The following is a 21,710-nucleotide window of genomic DNA, read 5'->3' on the forward strand; positions in this document are numbered from 1 at the left end:
GCTTTAAGCAGTAGTTGATTTCTAAAAAGCATGTGTAAAATTAATGTGAAATCCCTTCCCCACTGTTGATCTCTACTCACGGAATTTTCTTGTCTTTATTAGGCTGTAAGAATCACTCTTAAAGCCACATATTCAATTCAAAGCAAATATGTGTTCTTCAGTTGTAAATGTGCATTTAATTCTTCACAATTCCCGTAAGAAATGCTAGTCAAAAGGCCAATCAGCAAGTAAAACAACACACTGTTAATTTCCATTTCATCATTGCTTCTAGCTATTAGACTTGATTCAGTAGCTGGAGGAAGCTGTGCAGAAGTGCTTCCTTAGAGACACCCCCGAGCTTTCCAGGCCTTGCTGGCTGTCTCTTCATTCTGATACCTGAATATACTGATCAAATACAGCATCCAGTTCAGAAAACATGCAGACCGAGGTCCTGGCTGCCACTTTCAAACAAGCCAGAGTTCATTCCTGGAGTCCTGCGCTGCCTGGACCCTCCTCTAACAGATCTGCTCAGCCATGGACTTTGCAGAGGTCTGGGAGGCTGGTAGGGCTTTTTGGCCCACAGTTAACCAGTTCCAGACCCTCTTTTCACCTGCTGAACTCACTCTTGATTTGTACTCCGATCTTACACATTGTTAGCACTTACACACAGGGGGCCTAGTGATTAATTATCATTTTCTTTTTAGAGTTAGGCCCTTTGGATTCATCTAGACCAGGGGTTGGCAAACCATGGCCTGGTCAGTCTGGCCTGCAGGCCAAAAGTGGTTTTCAGGTTTTTAAATAGTTGAAAAAAAATTTAGACGAATATTTAGTGACATATGAAATTCAAATTTCAGTATATTTACGCATTTCGGACTGCTTTTGTGCTCTAACAACAGTGGAGTAGCCGTGACAGCTGGACTATTGACCACGAGCCCTGTGCAGAGAGTCTGCCAGCCCCTCTGGCTCGGCTCTGGTCCAGTTCTCACAGCACAGGTGAGAGCCTCACGCAGGTTACACGACGCACCTAAGAATCGCACAGCTCGCGTGAGTTAGTAGCTACAGACCGTGACCTTTGCCACCAGCTGTTCCTTCTAGCTGCCAAGCCTGAGACCTTTTCTAGCGCCGCCCGCCCTCGGCCTGGGAGCCTGCCCGCAGCCCTCACAGACCAGCACCACACACGTTGTGAAGTTCTTTTAGTGATATGCCAGCGACAGCAGAGCCCTCACGGGGCTGCTCTCCAGGAGAAGAGGAGCAGGGCTGCCTCGCACAGCACTTCGTACTCCAGGTTGGCCAGAAATAACATCTTCATCTTGGTTTCCACACAGCTCTTCTCTGTAAGCCTATCAGCCAGCAGAGTGGCCGCTGACTGCTGAAGGAGCCAGCCAATCATCTTGTCTAGTTTTAGATTCTTCAGGGCTAGAGTATGTTCACCCCAGAGGCTTAAATGAAGTACGTTAGCAGCTACCCGGGCAGATGGTCTCTGCAACAGGCAGGGAAGCAGGAGCTTAGAACATCCTTGGCGAAGCATTCAACCCCAAACCTGATCTGTTAATGAATTCTTATTTTAGGGTCTCCCCTTCTCTGGCCCCAACCAAATTCTTGTCCATCCCTTTGTCTCTCCTTCCTATAATACCATTCACTCACCTGACATCTGCTGGATGCTCTCTACCCCATTCCAGGCTTTTCCAGGTGTACACATGTGCCCCGGGCAGCCTGCATTGTTGAAATCGCCTCCCCATCAAGGAAGGCCCACAAACTGCCTGGGTCCTGGCACTCTCTGGAGTGCGGGGTCCTCTCATCACTTTGTAAACTGGTAGCAGTGAGCACGGGCTGTGGCTCCTGCCAGCATGCCACCCAGTGGGAGGAAGCGGTAGAATAGTAGCTTGAACCCTGTCTGCCTTTGTGGACCGGCCATGCCCAATCACGGCTTCAAACTGGCTAGCCTTTATTTTCCCTTTTTAATTTCGAAATGCCCAGATCTGCTCTTGGGAGAGGTCTTCACATCCGTCTCATTAGGTGTCAACTGTTCCTATAAACTACAACTCCATTAAACATTTCTTAAAAATAGATCTTCTTCGGGGCGCCTGGGTGGCTTAGACGGTTAAGCGTCTGCCTTCGGCTCAGGTCATGATCCCAGGGTCTGGGATCGAGCCCCACATCGGGCTCCTGGCTCAGTGAGGAGGCTGCTTCTCCCTCTCCCTCTGCCTCTCTCCCTGCTCATGCTTTCTCTCTCTCAGTATCTCTGTATCTCAAATGAATAAATAAAATCTTAAAAAAAAAAACAACAACAGATCTTCTTCTGAGTAACTTAAGCCACTGAAGCCAAGAAGAGTTGCACTGCTGGAATTCTAATTTGCTGGCCAGCTCCCCTACTCCTGTTTATACTGAAGTTTGTTCTCCTGTACTTGGCCTTTATCTTTGTAAGAGGAGCCATCTGTCACTCTAGTCTTGCCCAAACCTGATCTTTACAATGGAACATAAACTTCCACAACCCCTGCAAACCTGGGGACAGCCTTACCTTGCTGGCCTCTCGCTGGAGCAGTGACCTCACCAGCTGTCTTGCATCTAGAGGCACTGACTCAGGCAGTGCGGGCAGCTGAGCCTCCTGGTAACTGCGGCTTTCGAGGTGGGCCCCGCCCTGGCCGTAGAAGGGATTGGGGAGCCCGAAGATTTCGTAGGCGAGCGCACCGACGGCCCAGGCATCCGCCTTGCTGTAGTCGATCACCACCTTGGGGCCAGGGCAGGCGGTGGACACCTGCTTGGGAAAGCAACAGGTGAGCTTCAAGCTGCGGGCATTCCTAACGTATTCATGTACCTACACAGCACCTGACTCACAGGCTAATCTGAACCCCGTCCCAAGGAACCCAGGATTTGAGTGAGCTGTGGCTCAGACCCAGAAGAATCTGCTTAGGCTGCCTACTCTGTGCTGACAAAACGCACATCTCCTGTAAACATTAGGGAGGGCCAGATTCACAGGGCAAGGGACTTGTGCCAAATTAAGGGTCAGAAGAGACAGAGGTGTTGAGTAGGTAATGAGGCAGCGAGTCTCGTCCTCTCAGTCAGCGGGAACCAGTTGGAGAAGTGTGCTGACGGCACAGGCCATGCCCGGCGGGACTCACCTCTGGAGCCATCAGGCAGCCGTTTCCGCCCCGATCCACGTACCAGCTGGTGAAAGGCAGCTGCAGGCCGGTGCGCTCGTCAGCCAGGCAGCAACCGAAGTCTGTGATCACCAGCCAGGGGCAGCCATCTGGGGAAGGAACGGGCAGAGGTAAGTGATGATTCTCTCCTCTGAGAGGCCTTCGCAGGAGCCCTACAGATGTGGCTGAGGGGCTAACAGGGACGCAGTATCAGCCCAGGAACGCAGCGGCTGGCCACTCACCAGAGCGCTCAATGGGAGGCCAGCTACAGGAGCACAAAGGTGCTTCCGGGGAAACCACAGCCCTCAAGCAAAGAACTGGATAGAAGTTTGGCTCAATGTAACTCATCAGTAATCGGAGCTATCCCAAGACTGAAGGAGCTGCTCCTGGTTTACTCAGTAGATGGCGCTTAGCTCTAAGAGCTCTTATGCCCCAAAGATCTTTGATCTGAACTTGAAACCCCAAGTCCGAACCTAAGAAACAGGTACGTTAGGATTTAGTTATTTGTAAAAGGATTCACACAGACTTCCTTTAAAGAGCTAGTTCCTCTAGCAATTTAATGGCACATTACTTTAAATCTTATAGCTCAAAATTTACCCAATCTATGACTCTCCTTTACAATATCGCAGGTTAAGTGGCCATCCAGCCTCTACTTCAGTGCTTCCTGTGTGGGGAACTGGGGAACTCATTATTTCCAGGGGCAGCTGGGCTTACATTTGGACAGCTCTCACTGTTTGAAAATTCTTTTTTCTACTGAGCTAAGTCTACCTCTCTTTTCTTTGAGAAAACTCCCACCACCGAGGTTTTTTTTCTGTAAGTGAGCAACAGAAAGTAACTCGGGGACCATTAACCATCATTCCACAAGCCCCACAAAGAGAACGAAAGCCTCCATTTTGAAGGAGAGATTGCTCATCTCTTGGGTACAGAGCTAAATTAAGATACAACTTCTAATAGGACATAAAACCCAAAAGGACTGGAAGGGTCCTAAGTGTCTGCAGACCCGAAGTCTGGCGCCCCTGGAGGGGCTGGGAAGGTGCAGCCAGGACCCACCTGCGTCCAACTCCACGAGAATGTTGTCAGATTTTAAGTCTCTGTGCGCGACGCCCTGTTGAACCAGATGATCCACCGCCTCCAGCAGCTGCAAGATCATCACGGTGGCGAGGCGGGGGCTTGGGGTGTTCTCACGAAGGTACTGGCGCAGTGTACAGGGGTAGCTGGTGGAGAGGGTGACAGGGCCTCTGGCTGTCGCACATCAGTGGTCCCCCAGCATCTTATTTACTATTAGGATGATGGCCCTTCCTCTTCCTGAAGTTTTTTGATCTTTTTCCCCGAGTATTCTTTCTGTTACCACCCACTATCCTGAAGTTAGGAAGGGAGAGCTGGGGCCCCACATGATGGAAGTAATGGTACAGATACTCCTTCCTCATGCCAGTGACAGCAATGCCAGGAGGTGTAGAGGGTTAGGGAGGAGAACTGGTTTTACACAACTGGTAAGGCAAGCCATAGAGAGGGGGCAAGAGTCAAATGGACTAAAAACACCAGTGAGGACCAGGTTCTGAATGAAGAGGAGATTCTGGTTTCATGAAAAGTCACTCCAAAGGGACCCCACTTTCTGGGACAGTATGCCCTCGGCATGGGTGAGGGTCCTTCTCCCTGCCACCCCGTGCCCCCAGGTGCACAGAGGCACCACCAGCTCCTACTTACTTCTTCATAACGAGGAAGAGCGTCCGCCCATGGCCCAGGCCTTCGGGGTGAAGATGTGGGGGCAGCACATCAGGGTAGTTGACCAGGGCCCCTGGCAGCAGTGGTACAGGAGAGGTGAAGGCACGAAAGACCCGGATGATGTTGGGGTGAGGGGCCAGTTGCTTGGGACCTCCCTTGGATCTCCTATTTCAGCCAAATGGGAGAGTCCAGTATCAGATACAACAGTTGGAAAGATAATTATGCCGTGATAAATACTGACATTCACCCATTTTTTAAAATTTATCAAATATGTACTGTAGATCTGCTATGTGTCAGGTGCAGAACCTGGTGTTAGAGCGAAAAAACAAACCCATAAAAATGACCTGTCACATTTGATGACTCTGCTGGTCCGTCCATCTGTCCATCCATCAATCCCATGCAGCAGAACACAGGGGTTAAGAGACTGGAATCAGACTATATGGTTTGAATTCCAGGTCTGCTACTGCAAGCCCCAGGCCAGGTTACTTCTCTGGGCTCAGTCTCAATTGCCAAAGGGAATAAGGTAGTAACATAAGTTTTAAGGTTAATACTTACATAAAGGACCTAGAATCTCTGATGGCAAGTTCTAGCATAATCCTTAAAGTGTAGTATGAGCTCAAACCTTTATTGAGGGGCACCTGGGTGGCTCAGTCGGTTAAGCATCTGCCTTCGGCTCAGGTCATGATCCCCAGATCCTGGGATGGAGCCCTGCATCTGGCTCCCTGCTCAGAAGGGTGTCTGCTTCTCCCTCTCCCTCTGCCCCTCCCCCTGCTCTTGTGCTCTCTCTCTCATGCTCTCTCAAATAAATAAAATCTTAAAAAAAAAAAAAACAACCCACAAAACCTTTGCTGAATGAATGAACAACGGACACAGATGCAGTCTGTAGTACATTAGTCACCTGCCTGTCCACCCCTCCTCCTTGGGGAGCCCCACACCCACAGCCTTGGTGAGGCACAGTGGCTGTGTTCTGGATGGTGTGAGTCAGCCTATGTCTCAGCCCCACCCCTCAGCCCGTACTCTCACTGGGCGGGCACCTGGCCTCAGGGCAAGGAGCCTGCAGTCACATCTGAGATACAAATGGTTGGTGGGAAAAGGGATGGGGGCCAGTTCAATTCTCTTTTTGAGGAGCACCAGTGAAAAAAACATGGTAGTAACTTAGCAGTCAGCAATGCAGCTGAAGGTGCAGGATGCCATGAGACTCGACTGGGGCCATGGGAAGCCAGAGATGTAGAAACCAAAGGCACACAGACATGGAAGAGCTATGGGGTAAGAAATAAGGACACTGGGGTGGCAGGGAGCAGAGAAGGGAGCAGAAGCCCAGAGACATGAAGACAACACCGAGGGAGCAAGATGCCCGCCCCCATCTTAAGGTGGGCCTCAGTTCCCGAGCTCTGTGGAGTCAGTCCATGTGTGGCCTACTGCTCTTTCTCTTGAGTCCATCTGAGTGCACCCCTGTAAGCAATCAAGGGAGTTGAAGCGTTGTTCCTAGCCTTGGGCCGCTGGGGCCAGTGGGAGAATCAGGATCATAGCTCGAGGCTGTCCATGTCACAGTGGGGAAAGCTCTGCCCGCTTGTCGTGGGAGCCCACGGGGGGAGTATGGCCGTGCGAGGTACGTGTGTGTGGGGGGGGTGTGTTTGAACGGAGACGAGCGGGGCAGGAGGCTGTGGGGAGGGCAGCCCAAGGAGAGCTAACTGCGTGTACAGAAGACAGGCATGGCGGAGCGTGGTGCATTTGGGGGAGGGCGGTATGAATTCAGCATGGTAGAGCACAAGGGTGTAAATGGGACAAGATCAGAGATGGGGTGGGAGAGGTAGGAGGAGCAGATCACAAGGGCCGAGCCTGAGGCCCCAGATGAGCAGAGACTAGATGGAAACATGCCCAGAGTGCTCTCAGGGACTGAGTCACTGATGGCATCCGTACTTTAGGTAAGAGACCTTCTGTCAAATTCATGGGATCATTCGACGGACATTTACTGAGCTGTAGGGGTACACAGCAAACAACACAGGAGAGCCCTGCCCTCAGAGTGCTCACAGTACAACGGGAGAGGCAGGATAGACAAAGCCATCTATGACTTAAGGTCAGATGGTGATAAATGCTATGAAAAAACTGCAAGCAGGGGAAGGGGCTGGAGGCCGGCAGGGAGCACTCCAGATGGGAGGTCTGCACAACCTCTGCAGCAGAGGCATCAGCAGGCCCCACACGGAGCCGCCGGAGGGAAACAGCCCCCCCAGAGCAACAGCCATTCCCTACCAAGGGCTGAGGAGCAGAGGAGGACACCAAGCCCACCGAGCAGCTGCTTCTGTCCGCCTGCACGGCCCCTCAGGCACACGAGAGCCTTCCAAACCACGGAAGCGGCTTTCCATGTGCTTTCTCGAGTCCCTGTGTCTGCCCTCCCCCTTCTGACAGCACTAGGTCTAGAAACCACCCACTAGTAAGCTGCCAAGACGCAGCTCTTCCCGGTGGTCTGCAAATACGAGAGGGAGCACACTGTCGCATGCACGGCACCGCACGGTGTCACGTGCGCGGCATTCATCTTCGCCGCCCGACACGGTGCCTACAAAGAGCTAGGAGCGCGGGCTGCCATCCGCCCCCTCTTCCCTCTGTGGAGTGGCCTCTCTGCCCACCTCTCTGCCCAGGTGGTGCCTATTCATCTTCAAAAGGCAGCCCTGATGGTCCCTTCGAGAGGCCTTTCCAAATGGGCTCCCCTCAGCACCGAGCATCCAGGATTCTAAGCACTTCCCACCCTGTCCTCTGCTCCCAACCTGTCTTGTTCCTCTGCCGCACACAGAACTCTTGAGAATGGGCCACATTTTTTTTAAAGCTCTTGGCACTGCCAAGACTGGAATGAGTGTTGCCTGCGCCGGGGATGGAGTTCAGCTGGTATGGATGGGTGGCGTTCCCCTGGGCATTACTTAACAACCAGAAGTCAGATCAATTTTCCAACATTCTGAATTGGGCATTTTGGGACAGCCTCTCTCTGCTCCAAGTGTGAATCGGCCACCTGCATCTTCAGATGATCTGCAATCTTCCCCAAGCTGAATTATCCAACAACAACAAAGCCACCGTTAACTACATCACTCAGTGAGTACTTACTATCTATTACATGTCCGTCAGACACCGCTCTGAGGACACAGGTGAGGATTTTGCTCTCAGAGAACTCACAGCCAGTCTGGTGGGCAGATGAGTGCTTACCTGTAAGTGACTGCTCCGTACTCCCCGCCCAAGGCCACTCGACTAGCTGGGACTAGCTCCTGGCTCATCGTCCTACAGATGGCTTCACTGGAGGAGCCTGCCTGGAATACAATCATGAATTCAGGGCTATATAGACCAGAGCAGGTCCAAGTCCTCCTTGTAATCTGGACCAGACAGCTACTGCCTAGAACTGTTTGTCTGAAGATTTTATTTTTAAGTAATCTCTACACGCAATGGTGGGGCTTGAACTCACACCCCAAAATCAAGAGTTGCATGCTCCACCAACTGAACCAGCCAGGTACTCCTAGAATTGGTTTTGAAATTCGAGATAAGATAAACTCTCTGGGGGTGCTTGGGTGGCTCAGGTCATGATCTTAGGGTCCTGGGATCGAGCCCCACGTTGGGATCCCTGCTCAGTGCGGAGTCTGCTTGTCCCTCTCCCTCTGCTCCTGCCCCTGCTCACGCTCTCTCAAATAAATAAAATCTTAAAAAAAAAAAAAAAGATAAACTCTCTGAAATAGCAAGCCAAGCTACTCTCTCCTGGGAGAGAGAAGGCAGAGGTGCCATCTGGGCCAACTCCCAGGGGGCTTCAACATCACATCTCATTGGCAGCTCGGGTGCCCAGGGCAGGAAGAGATGGCAAGATAGGGTGAGGGACCTTTCTTCCTACCATCAATGCCTCTGGTCACCACCAGGCTCAAACTGGCCACTGGGTCACTAAGACTCCCCCTTGCAGGCTGCCTTCAGCGGACAGGCAGAGCCGGACAAATCTGCGCTGGATAAGGTTGTGCTGAATCACAGGACAACCCTCCCCAGCCCCTCAGTAAAAAGGAACAACGGCAAAGAACCAAAGATGAGCAAAAGCACCCATTTTCCTTATTTCATTACAAAGGTCTCTTTAATCCTGTGGAACCCATTAGGAACCCTCTAGGAGTCATTTAGCTTTTGCATGTGCGATAGTCAGCATGCCCATCTGGAAGTTTTGATGCCAACCCTGGCTGTTTCACAGGCAAAGGCCTTGGCTACTTGTTAGCTAAGCACCTAGCTCGGAAGGGCAAGAGTCTAATAGCCTTCATCCCCCAGGTCAAAACCAGAAACTGCATTCTTCAGTGTCCAGCATGAGCTGCCATGAACACTCAATTTCCCTAAGCCTGAGTCCTCCCAGAGTTGAGAGCAGGGAGGTGACAAACAACCCTTTGATCTGGAGGGGAGGTTGAAAGGGGAGTGTGAAGGACAGGCGTGTGGCCTCTCCTCTCCAGGGAGGCAGGTCAGGGGAACGAATGAGGGAGGATGGTGGGAACGGCAGACCCGAACTCAGCTAACTGGATCAGCTAACTGGATCATAAGGAACCAGGGGCTCAGGCACCTGCTGCTGTGTGCGGACCAGACCAGAAGCACGGGCATCACCTGGGAGCTGGTTAGAAAGGCAGAATCCCAGCCCCCATCCCAGGCCAGCTGACCAGAATCTGCCTTTTAACCAGGATCCTCAGGTGATTGGCAGACATTACAGTCTGAAACTGCTTCAGACTCTTGCATGAGAGGGCAAGGAAGCCTAACTATACAGGCGCCCATGGTATGGAGAGCCCGCCTGTCTACCTCCTGGGAAAAAGCACTAGCAGGTCCACCAAGACCGGGGCTTGCCTTTTTTTTTTTTTTTTTTAAAGATTTTATTTATTTGAGAGAGAGAGAGAGAGAGAGATCACAAGCAGGGGGAGGAGCAGAGGGAGAGGCAGACTACCCCGCCAAGCAGGGAGCCCACGGGACCCCAGAACCTGGGATCACGACCTGAGCCGAAAGCAGACGCTTAGCTGTCTGAGCCACCCAGGCGCCCCTGGTGTTTTGAGAAATGTCCAATTCAAAGATGAAAGGCCCCCTCCTCACCGAGATATTCCACATCATTTTGATGGCTAAGGGAAAGGCAGGGGCCTGGGAAGCTGGCTCCTCTTCTTGTGGAACGACACCCGGGCCTCTGCCTGGAAGAGGCCTGATGCTCTTCACCACCTCCAGGCTCTGGGGCAACACAGGCATGGTGGCTTCATACACAGCAGCACTGCAGCCCTTGCCAATGAACTGCCCTATCAGATACTCCTCCAGCTGGAAGCCCTGCTGGCGTCTGGTGTCCAAAGGGTCAGGCAGCAGCTTGTTTTTCTGGGCAAAAATTGCCTGTGAGGAACAAAACACGCACAATGAGCTAGGATGCCTAGTAAGGCTCAAGGGCAGTGGGGGAGGAGAGAGGTAGAGCCAGGCAAGGTCTTCACTGACAAGATCAAGAGCTAGTAAAAACAACCAAATTGGGTTTTACTGCTCATCCTGGGCTTAGGCCAAGCTACCTCTCTTTCCCATTATTCAGAATAATTTTTTCTCAAACTCTGTACCTTCACTGCAGTCAGAGAACACTGCAAAACTTCTCACCTCTGCAGCTGGCCCACCTTGCCTGTCAAGCTCCCTGCACAGTGTTGGAGGCTTCTGATTACAGAGAGAGCTCTCTGTGCAAGGGCTTGGCAGGTAGCTTTTGGATGGTTCTCAAGAGCTACGGAGGGGCAGCTCTCCTTAGACCTTCAGAGGAATACTAGGGTTGATGTTTGGTTAAGTCTTTGCTACTAGAGCCACTAGTAAGGGTTTTGGAGTCTGTGTGTGGGCCGCCAGCCTGGCACCTTGATCTGCCCGATTGTTCCCTTGGGCAATCAAGCAGTCCCATTTTTGGTGTCCTTGGCAGCAGACAATAGCTGCCTTCTTGGGTTCCAAACAGCTCTAATAATTCTAAAATATCTGAAGTCTACTTCAAGTTGTCTAGCTTCAGTATGCAGGGCTTCAGGAGAAAGGGCAGCTTTAGGGAATGGGAGAAAATTGGAAACTTTAGTTTGGAAAATCATAACCAGATACTGGAGGAAACCAGAATTCAGGATCCAGCCCAGTTTTAGAGGCAAACAACAAACAGCCAAAGACAGTTACTCTAACTTCCACGAATGTGTGATTTCTCTTTCTAAAATCACCCTCATTTCCACCCAAGATAGCCAAATTAAGACTCCAGTTTTAACAATCTTGGCCCATTTATTTACATAAGTGCTGCAAGAATAAAGTGATTGGCCATATATGGTTTGCTTTATTTTTAAACAGAAAATCTGCTTTGCTGGAACTTTTCATAAGGAAGTTCAGACCGAACTTTTAATAGTCTCTCAAGGCTAAGAAGCCAAGCCATGTAATACTTGTCATCAGACTTTGCCTGCAATACCTATAGATTTGGGTAAATTCCTCTCTTCTTGAGGTTCCCAAAATAACCAGAGGTTCCTGCACCTGCCAGGAAGTGACCTTCTTTATTCACCTGGTAAGGGTGCTGGGAACCCTATAAGCAAGGCACGAGGCTAATTTTTCCAAGGGGCTTCACTAACTCCATAAAGTCAACCTTAGTTCCTTAAAACTGGTCATATCTGAGTCTATGCATGTCACCCTCAAAGAGGATATTCCAGCCAAAGCCTTGATAATATAACCAGTGTTTCCAACTGTGTCCTATCATAAAAGCAGATTCTTACTGAACTTATGCAAATATATACATTGCCATGAATATATAATACTGAGAGTTTCTGAATCAATCTGGAGGGATCAGGTGGGAAGAAAAAGATGAATGTTTCATATCTGTTTACAAAGGAATATTTTACCAAATTTCTGCAAGTCATAACAGCTTAAGAGAAAAAAAGTTTCCTTAAATCTGGAAAAGCAAACATTAAAGAACCAGGAACATTTCAAACAAGAGTAATCATTTTCCTCAATTCATTCCCATGTTACTAATTCTTGTTCTGCTTGAATGCAATTTTCCTGTTAGTTCCAGAAATTCTTAACTCAATTTGGCTTTACAATTTTAAAGGTATCAGAGACCTGTACTTGTCAAAAGTCCTTTCCACGAATCTCCTTGAAGCTGAAACATATCTGTAACAGCATCAGAGTAAAACAATGACTGTAAATGACAAAAGACACAAAAATGGCCCTGGTTTTTCTGTGACACACAATGCTTCAATAACTAGAATAAGTGACGACATTATACCAGGACATATCACGGCTACCGCATTCACCTATATAACATAATCTAAGGTTTATCACCACTTATTTGACGATGTTTCCCATGTAATATGACATACCAAATGAACTAGTCTCGTTAATAAAAAGATTTCATATAGAAGTTGAATCTTGGGAATTTGGTCAAAAATATCATAAGGTTTTTTTTTTTTTTAAAGATTTTATTTATTTAATTGACAGAGAGAGAGAGAGAGAGAGAGAGAGAGACAGAGACAGAGAGGGAACACAAGCAGGGGGAGTGGGAGAGGGAGAAGCAGGCTTCCCGCCGAGCAGGGAGCCCGATGCGGGGCTCGATCCCAGGACCCTGGGATCATGACCTGAGCCGAAGGCAGTTGCCCAACCAACTGAACCACCCAGGCGCCCCAAAAATATCATAAGGTTTTAAAACACATGGCTAAAGAGGATGACAGATCATTACAAAACTTAATAATTATCTATTTAACCAAGGTTGCATTAAGATTCCAAAGGCAAAAAGAGCTCTCTGAAGAGCAAAACTTAGCTCTTTCAATATTAAGATTCAACTGCCTGAAGTAATCAAAGACCTAATAAAGACAAAACATGGAAACTTCCTCTAGGAAGATTAAAGATAAAGAGAAAAAGGCTTTGTTTGTAATTTCTTATTAAGAGTAGACCAATATGGGACGCCTGGGTGGCTCAGACAGTGGGCATCTGCCTTCGGCTCAGGTCATGATCCCAGAGTCCTGGGGTCGAGTCCCGCACCGGGCTCCTTGCTCAGTGGGGAGCCTGCTTCTCCCTCTGCCTGCCACTCCCCCTGCTTGTTGTGCTCCCCCTCTCTCCAACAAATAAATAAAATCTTAAAAAAAAAAAAATAGACCAGTAACTAAGAAAATGGTCATTTTAATAGGAAAACCAAATTCCAATCTTGTATTGATGTACTTTTTTCCCCATTTTTTAAGATTTTATTTATTTATTTGTTAGAGAGGGAGACAGCGCAAGCAGGGGGAGCAGCAGGTAAAGGGAAAAGCAGGCTCCCTGCCAAGCAATGAGCCTGATGCGGGACTTGATCCCAGGACCCTGGGACCATGACCCCAGCCGAAGGCAGATGCTCAACCGACTGAGCCACCCAGGCGTCCCACACTGATCTACTTCTGAGAGTAAAACTCATTCATTCCAACAAGAAGAAATTTTAAAAAAAATGTATGTTGTCCCTCCCTGTCACGGCCCATGTTGACGTATACTCATTGAGACAGGGCCAACCAGGGTGCTGCATGGATCTGAGCCTTTGTGGTGGGTGCTGGGATGTGCTGGCCCGAATCTCCATCAGGAATGAAGGACCTTCAGCTGTGGGAATTGCCAACAGTCCTCAGCTCTCGGCGGTCGTCAGGGAGGGCCCTGACTGAAGACAGCTGCCTTGCTGAGGTCATGCTCTTCCTAGGTGGTCCCATCCAATGACTGTTCATAGGAGTATATAAAATTGAGCCGTTTGCCCCAATTTCGGATGGTTCTGAAGGGTAATCCGGCCTTTGGAACTCCTCAGAGAATGGGCTGAGGCTTCTGCTGATGTTGTATCACTGCCTGACCCCTGCCTGATCCTGCTCTCTTAACCATCGGTCTCTTCCTCTGCTGTGGATCACTCCCTCATAAACTGCTTGACTAATCTCCATAATCTTGGTCCTGACCATCCACAAAATTCCTTCCCAAAGACTCCCTTCTCATAGATCTTCTACAACTTTTCTTCTTATATTCAGGTTTTATCCTAAGTTTTCCTTCTTTAAATAATCAGTCACACTTTCCTTACATAGAGTTGTTTCCCTTAATAGAAGCCAAAAACAAACCTGTTTGTTCTCAACAATTATGTTTAGATTATCCATTAACACTTTATAACATGAACCTGACTTTCAGTAAATACAGGCAGAACAAAAGTTCTACCTCTACTACTGGCAACTTTAAAAACATGTCCGTTGTAATTAAACCAACCACCTTAAATTAGCTTTAATATTGAATGGTTTCCCAGATCATATGAACTTGAAAGTATTTTTCTTGGTATTGGAATGCCCAATTCTTTTTTTTTTTTTTAAGATTTTATTTATTAGAGAGAGAGAGGAGAGAGCGCAGAGGGAGAAGCAGACTCCCTGCGGGGCTCGATCCCAGGACCCCAAGATCACAACCTGAGCCAAAGGCAGAGGCTTAACTCTTCTGCTCAAACACCTAACTTTTATTCTAGGCGCCCCTGGAATGCCCAATTCTTACAACTACTTGCCTTTACACCAACTAAACTGAGCTCTTCTACAAATTAATTTTAGCAACACCATCCAGAGGTAGAGGGAAAAAAATCTCACATTTACAACATACATACATGGACACACAAATACACAAACAAGATGCAAACAAAATCTTAAAGGCCCAATTTCCAAATATATCATAATTTATGGCTCCATTAATTGGGCATTTTTCTCCAGTCTAATGAATATTATGATTAAGCAGTGTTACAAAACAAAGACTGCCCAAGTTTGGGCTGCACTGGGGAATCAAATTCACTTTCCATTTTCCAATTAGAACATGGCTGGTTTTGTCCAAAAATACCAAAAGCTGAAGCAACAGACAAACCAAATGGAGCCCTGAGTACCTCTGAGCACGGGTTCCTCCCCCAAAGCCAGGGCTTCACCTACTGAACGGAACAGCTCCCTAGTCAACTCTCAGATGAGGAGGCCAAGGCTCAGAGATCCACACCAATCCCCCTATTTGGAGGCAACCCACCAGGAAGAGGAAATAAGCTCATGTGGCCTTGCACATGAAAGACTCATCCAGAGACCCATGTCCAAACCAAAGCCAAAAACTGCTTCCTTGCTGCAAGAGTTAAATTAGGTGCCCAAGGTTGGCAGTGCCCAGTGGGGGGTGGGACTTGGGACGGTCCCTAGGAGAAAGAGCCCAGGCAGTCTCTCGGACTGGTCACTGCATTCCCCGTACTGGCTGGGGTCTGACTAGCCACAGGCTAAGCGCTCCCTCTGACCTGCAGCAAAATCACTGAGACAGCCAGTGCAGCAAGGTAGGGTTTTTGTTTTTTGGGGTTTTTTTGAGAGGCCACCAAATCAGGAGATGGGGGAAGAAGCCTCAAATCTGCCTCCCTGGGGGAGGAGAGGCAGGGATATTTCAAAGCCAAGTGGAGAAAGTCTGGGTAAAAAGTTGCAGGTGTGCTTAGTAGTCCTATTAACCCCTTGGTTACCGGTTTCACGTTCACATGTCACTCTTCTGCTCAAACACCTAACTTTTATTCAGCAACTTGGCCTGGCGCTTCCTATTTGTGAAAGCTTTCACCAGGCTCTACTGTGCAGTACCCATACTTATCTTTCATACAACTCTCTAACCCTAACCCTCTCCCCGAACCTGTTTCTGTGGAGTTGCTCTGCCTGGCTCATCCCTACTCATCCCTCAAGTCCCAACTGAAGCTCCTCCCTCCTCTAGAACCAGCCTGCACAATCCAGCCCACAGCAACCTGTCCTGGAGGATTCCTACAGCACTGGCATCTATAACTAAGACACCTTGGGTGAGAACTTTTAACTTAAAAAAAAAAAAAGAAAGAAAAGTCTATCTTGCCTTGCCAACTAGTTTCTAAACTCCACGGAGCAGAAGCAATGTTCTGTAGAGTAATTCTTTATCAACCGTGGCTTTGAGAATGAAACATATTTTTTTAAGATTTAATTTTGAAATAATTTAGACTCACAAGAAGTTGCAAAAAAAAAAAAAATAGTACAAAGCGTCCTGTGTCCCTTCCGTTTCCTCCCGTGGTGACATTTTATAAAGCAGCAATTCAGTATCAAAACCAGGACAGTGAACTGGTACACTGCTGTCAACTACAGACCTTATTCAGTTTTCACCATCTTTTTAAACCTGCACTCATTCGTGTGTGTGTGTGTGTGTGTGTGTGTGTGTGTGTGTGCGCGCGCGCGCGCAGCTTTATGCAACTTTTTTTTAATAGGTGAAGTTCAATATAAAGAATTAACTGAGGGACGCCTGGGCGGCTCAGCTGGTTAAGGGTCTGCCTTTGGCTCAGGTCATGATTATGATCCCAGGGTCCTGGGATCAAGTCCCGTATCAGGCTCCTTGCTCAGCAGGGAGTCTGCTCCCCGGGCTTGTGCACGCCCTCCCCTCCCCTCCCCCGCAAATAAATAAAATATTTTTTAAAAATAAAGAATTAATTGATTTTAACAGCAAATTGAAATAACAAGAGATTCACTGGTAAGGTGCCTTGGCATGTACTGGAAATCCCGGTGGAGAGTCATTTGCAGGGAGGCACTGCTCTTTGGAACCACGGGGTCGGTTTCCAGGGGAAGCTGCTGACCACCTGGCCCTTCAGGAGCCACATGCTGGGGAGGCCGCATGCAATGCAGGTGCCCAGGAGCCTGCAGAGCAAGCACATGGGCGGGGAACCAGGAAGCAAAAGCCTTTCCTCCTGTAATCTCTCCTGGACCCTCTACTGACAAACCTTATCCTGTCACTTAGCAAAGGAAAACTATTTCAAAGGCCCAGGTCAATTTTCACAGAGCCAACAAGAAAGCTGAATTTGGAGCTGAGTCAATAAACTGGTGAGCGGGAACACTGTGGGACTTAGGGCACTGCCAGCATTTAGTGAGCGTAGGCCTGGGGTGCTGCGGCGAGTGGTGGGCTGAGCTGGCTCACACGGGGAAGCAGCAGGCCTGAAGTATGCCGGGAGCACCTCCGTATCAGTCAGGGTCCTGGCAGGAAACGGCAGCATACTCAAATAAGGATACTTTGAGAAGAATCTTTGGACATGGTAGTGGGCAGGGCTGGGAAACCACAGGGGGGTGCAGCTCCCTGGGGCTGCTTACCTCCCCCGGCCTGAAGCAGCAGGAGGTGGCTGGTGGAACCCAGGAGAGAAGCGTGTGGGAAGAGCTGCCCCATTGGATGATAGGAGCAGTGACCTTTCAGCACGGGGTGCAGCCAGCCACAGCCCCTGAGGTGGGGAATAAATACCCCAACCTCATGCTCTCCCCTCCGACCTGCAGATCTGCCGTGCCACATCCCTCATCCCACCCCGACCCCCACGCTGAGTGAACCCAGATGGAAGACAGAAGTATGGAGAACTGTCAGACACTCCCCAGAGTCCACTGAGATCCAGCTTGATGGGGAGGGGGCCGAGGGCTAGGCAGGGATGAGGCTGGCTGTGTCTGGAGACTGCTCCTCTGGCCCTAACTTGAGGCCCTGAGCCCAGTCAGCCCCCAGAATCTCGCAGTTGGACAGCATCTCCTCCAACAAGATCCGAGTGAGGGCCAGGTTGGACACGGCAGGGAGGTCCGAGACGTCCAGCCTGCGGAGGTTCAGAGGCTGTCCAGGCCGTGGTAGCTGGCAGCCCAGCCGCTGACATCGGCAGCCTCCAGAGGCACTGCCTGGAACTTCAAGAACTCAAGAGAGAAGTGGCCATGTTCATTTGACCATATCCACTCCTTGCCCTGAAACTTGACTGTGCCTCCCTGCTTCAGGATGTAATAGGCACCCCCGAAGTATGGGCCATATCGCCCCGTGATGTAGGTGAAAGGTCGATTTTTCTGGTGCACCTCTGACACCTGCTTTTGGAGCAGGTACTCTCTCAGGGCCTCCACGTCATAGGAGTGGTCAGCCAGGAACTGGAGCAGCGACCTCCCCTTCTTCTGACTGCCTTCTGGGGCCACCGCCCTGCCCGGGCCATGGATACCACCGGTACCCCCCGCTCCAGACCAGGGCCACCAGGTGCAGGGACTCTTAAAGCCCCCAAACTCTTCCTTCAACCTCCTTCCAGTCTTCTCTTAGCCGGCTCCAACCCTGCCCTGGGCGCCGCCATCTTGCTAGACTGCCAACTCCATGCAAACTGATCCCATGTACAGATTTGTGTAATCACCACCACAATCAAGATTCAGAACTGTGCCATCACTGCAGAAGAACTCCTTCGTGCCACCTCTGCATCTGCTCTGCCCCCACCCCGCCCCTGTCTTCTGGCAACCACTGATCTGTTCCCCATCTCTATAGTTTTATCATTTTCAGAACATTACAGAAATGAAATCACACAGCATGTACCCTTTGAGGACTGACTTTTTTCACTAGGCATAATATCCTTGAGGTTTATTTAGGTTGTTAACTGTATCAGTAGTTGATTCCTAGTTATTACTTAATATTTATGTACAGATGTACCAGAGTTAAACAGTTCATCTGCCGAAGGATGTTTGGGTTGTTTTAATATTTTGCTATTATGAATAACGCTGCTATGAACATTCACGTACAGGGTTTAAGATTATTTTTACAAATTATGTTAAAATATATGTAACATAAAATGGACTACTTAAATCATTTTTAAATGTATAGTCAATGGCACGAAGCACATTCACACGGTTGTGCAACCATCACCACCATCTACCTCCAGAACTCTCTTCGTCCGGCAAAAGTGAAACTCCACACACATTAAACACTAACTGCCCACTCCCTCCTCCCTCCAGTGCCTGGTAGCATTCCACTTTCTGTTCTGTGAATCTGACTACTCTAAGGACCTCATGTAAGTGGAATCATACAGTATCTCTCCTCGTGACTGGCTTATTTCACTTAGCATAATGTCCTCAAATTTCATCCATGTTGTAGGATGTGTCAGAACTTCTTTTCAAGGCTGAATAATACTCCATTGTATGTAGATACCATACTCTGTTTACCCATTCATCCATCCATGGACATCTGGGTTGCTTCTGACTATTGTGAATAATGCCACTATGCACATGGGTGTACAAACATCTGCTCAAGTCCCTGCTTTCAGTTCTTTGGGGCATATCCCCAGAAGTGGAACTCCTGGGTCAAATGATAATTCTATTTTTAATTTTGGGGGAACTGCCATACTGTTTTCCACATCTACCGCTGACAAGGACAGCAGCTGGGGACTGGACCACGAGTCACCTGTCACCCAAATTGGCCAGAGCTCAAACATGAGACACTCTGGTGATGAGTAAGAAGAACTAGAACAAGGGCTGGAAACCAGGAAACATGGGAGACACTGCCCAGTCCTTAAACAGCTGTGTCCTTGGGCAAGTCACTCCATCTTCCCCGACCTCAGCCTTACGCTGTACCACACGGGCACTGTGCTAACTCCGTGAGTGGTTTCAGACCCCAGAAGACTGACCGACCTGGAAGAAATGGGAACTGGGCCAGCAGATGGCCTTCAGACCTGAGCCACAATAGTGGCTCTTCCTGGGTCTCCTGCCTGCCTGACTACTCTGCAGATTTTGGATTTGCCAGCCTCCACAACTATAGAGCCAATTCCTTAAAATAAATCTCTCTCTCGCTTTTTTTTTTTTTTTAATAAACATGCTATTGGTTCTGTTTGTCTGGAAATGCCTAATACAGATTTTGGTTGAGTAGAAACAGAGGTCTCTGTGCTATTTTAAGCATTTACAAAGCCTCCCCTCCCCCATATCCAGTGACTCCTGATAACTTTACACAGGTTAACTGAAAACTGTTAGGTCTTTTTTCTACTGCTGTTCATTGTTTTTACTTTGGCTTCAGCTATGTCACTGACTGGCTAAACTGTGGAGGCTTAGGTTAAAAGCACAGGCTTTGGAGAGTCAGTCTTTGGGCACTGTCTGCTAATAGCTGTGTGACTTCGAGCAAATTACTTCACCTGAGTACTTTTCCTTGTCCATAAACTGGGGATGACAACTATCTCAGGAAAAGAAGTGTCATGATTTAATTGTCAGTACATTTTAGAAAACTTAGACAAAGCCATCAGCCATGGGGCAGCCGGCACTAAAACTAGCAGCATGTCTTCCAGAACATGCCATTTGAGGCAGGGAACATGTGAGGTGCTGGCCCCAAATCAGGAGTGCAGTATCACTGCAAATGAACCTCAACTGGTGATGTCCAACGCATTTCCAGCTGGGACAGAGGTAGAGCTTGACCGCAAGGCCCCAGGCAGCAGGTGACTCCCAGCCCCGCCCCCGGGCCTGCGCTCACCTGGATCTCCTGACAGGCCGACGCCGCCCGCCGACCCTCCGCTTGCTTCTCCTCGATGACGCCCAGGCCCAGTCCGAAGGCCAGAAAGACGGCCCGGCCGCAAGGGCCCGCGCCGCCCCGGGCCCGCACCGCGAACTGCCGCTGGAGTCGCGCCGCCAGCCCGGCCACCGACTGGCGGAAGAAGCGGTAGCGGTCGGGGAGCCCGATCCCGAGCCGGCGACGCTGCGCGCCGGGTCCCGCGGCCTGGCCGGGGCGTTCTCCGCGGCCCCAGCCCGCCGCGGGGCCCGGCCGCTCGGGCCGCCCCCAGACGTAGGCCGAGCCAGGCTTGGCGGTGAAGCGCAGCAGCAGGGCCCGACCCAGCTGCAGGCCGCGGCCCAGCGCCTGTCGCACCGCCATGGTGGCACCGCGACCCGGTGCCCCAAGCGTGCGGGACGCTCGGCACCACAACAAACTTCGGGGGGGTGCCTCTGCGCAGGCGCGGGCGCTGGTGGGGGGGGAGGGGGGCGGGACCAACGCTCCGGCGGTTCCCCGGCTGGGCGCGAGGGGGCGCCGTGCGCGCACCTGCGCGGCGGGTAGCTTCTCGCCCATGTGCACTTTGAATCCAGCGTGGAGGGGTTAAGAGTTCTGAGTGTGAACATCGCTGGTCCTGGGCAAAATCGAGAAACTGAGAAAGGAAACTAATATTTATTGACCATCACCCGCCGCGCCAGACTCTTTACATCTGCTAATTCATTTCATTTTCGCCCAGGAATGTCATTTTTATAGATATGGAAAGGGTGGTGACAATCTGTGGTCACATGCGGTGTCAGAGCTGAGATTAAAGTTCACGTTGCCCTGATTGTTGAATCCTTGCCCACTGTACTACATGGATGGAGGTTTCTGTGAGTTCTCTTGCATAACCGACCACCCAGACCCACACCCACACAGGCAGGCTGAAGAATGTAGTTTGTGAGACTTGTCCTGCATGAGTGACCTTGGGAGCCTGGTTAGTTGACATTAGCTCGCCTCCAGGTCAGAACTGGCCCTTGTGGGGGTGACTGGGTGGCTCAGTCGGTTGAGCGTCTCTGCCTTCGGCTCAGGTCATGAGCTCAGGGTCCTGGGATCGAGTCCCAACTTGGTTTCCCTGCTCAGCGGAGAGTCCGCTTCTTCCTCTCCCTCTGCCCTTTGTTCCCTCCCACCACGCTCCGGCTTGTGCTTTCTCTCTCTCAAATAAATAAATAAAATTAAAAAAAACCCACAAAACTAGCTTTCTGGTCCAGACACCAAAGAGCTATAAATCTTGCCTTATATCCGCTTTGGGTCTAGGCTGGACTGGCCCCCCCAGAATGGAATCTGGGCGGGGAGGCAAACACATCTAGCCCAGGCTCCTTGAAGATGTAAAGACATGATAAGAGAGGAATGCATCTTGCTCCAAAGTGAATGTAGGCAAACAAATGTTTAACTTCACACTCCATTATTTTGCCATATAAATCTGGCCTTTATGAGGATGGTCAGTTGAAAGTCTCACTTGAGGGGAGGATGCTCCACCCAGGCCTTTCAATGGGGACTCCAGCCTGGCTGTCTCCACGGGGCTTCCCCAGCTGATGAGGTTGGCTGTTTTAAGTACCCGATCTGATGTAACTTTGCCTTATTCTCCTTTACTGCTTACTAGTACCCTTGTGGATG

The 21,710-nt window shown here is 49.8% G+C and overlaps 1 protein-coding gene and 1 pseudogene across 1 annotated transcript; both read right to left on the reverse strand.

Moving 5' to 3' along the window:
* Positions 1-149: 149 nt before the first annotated feature.
* Positions 150-20,502, reverse strand: PINK1 (PTEN induced kinase 1). Its single transcript, XM_025855759.2, has 8 exons — positions 20,046-20,502; positions 9,912-10,193; positions 8,031-8,131; positions 4,821-5,003; positions 4,167-4,330; positions 3,099-3,226; positions 2,498-2,734; positions 150-1,459 (listed from the first exon to the last, which is right to left on the reverse strand). The coding sequence occupies exons 1-8, from the start codon at positions 20,439-20,441 to the stop codon at positions 1,202-1,204; spliced, it is 1,749 nt and encodes a 582-aa protein (XP_025711544.1). The 5' UTR covers positions 20,442-20,502; the 3' UTR covers positions 150-1,201.
* LOC112811595 (distal membrane-arm assembly complex protein 2-like) lies at positions 16,325-19,735 on the reverse strand (annotated as a pseudogene).
* Positions 20,503-21,710: the final 1,208 nt, after the last annotated feature.

This window comes from Callorhinus ursinus, unplaced genomic scaffold, assembly GCF_003265705.2.
Source record: "Callorhinus ursinus isolate GAN/ISIS: 27379988/994484 unplaced genomic scaffold, GSC_fseal_2.0 scaffold18, whole genome shotgun sequence".
NCBI lineage: Eukaryota > Metazoa > Chordata > Mammalia > Carnivora > Otariidae > Callorhinus > Callorhinus ursinus.

What these genes read in the sequence shown, in the direction of transcription:
- PINK1 (XM_025855759.2), bottom strand. Translation starts at nt 20,441, where the DNA reads ATGGCGGTGCGACAGGCGCTGGGCCGCGGCCTGCAGCTGGGTCGGGCC. An exon ending in TACGGAGCAGTCACTTACAG is followed by an intron (nt 5,004 to 8,030) that starts GTAAGCACTCAT and finishes TGGCTGAAATAG; the next exon opens with GAGATCCAAGGGAGGTCCCA. An exon ending in TCTCGTGGAGTTGGACGCAG is followed by an intron (nt 3,227 to 4,166) that starts GTGGGTCCTGGC and finishes TTCCTTCCCCAG; the next exon opens with ATGGCTGCCCCTGGCTGGTG.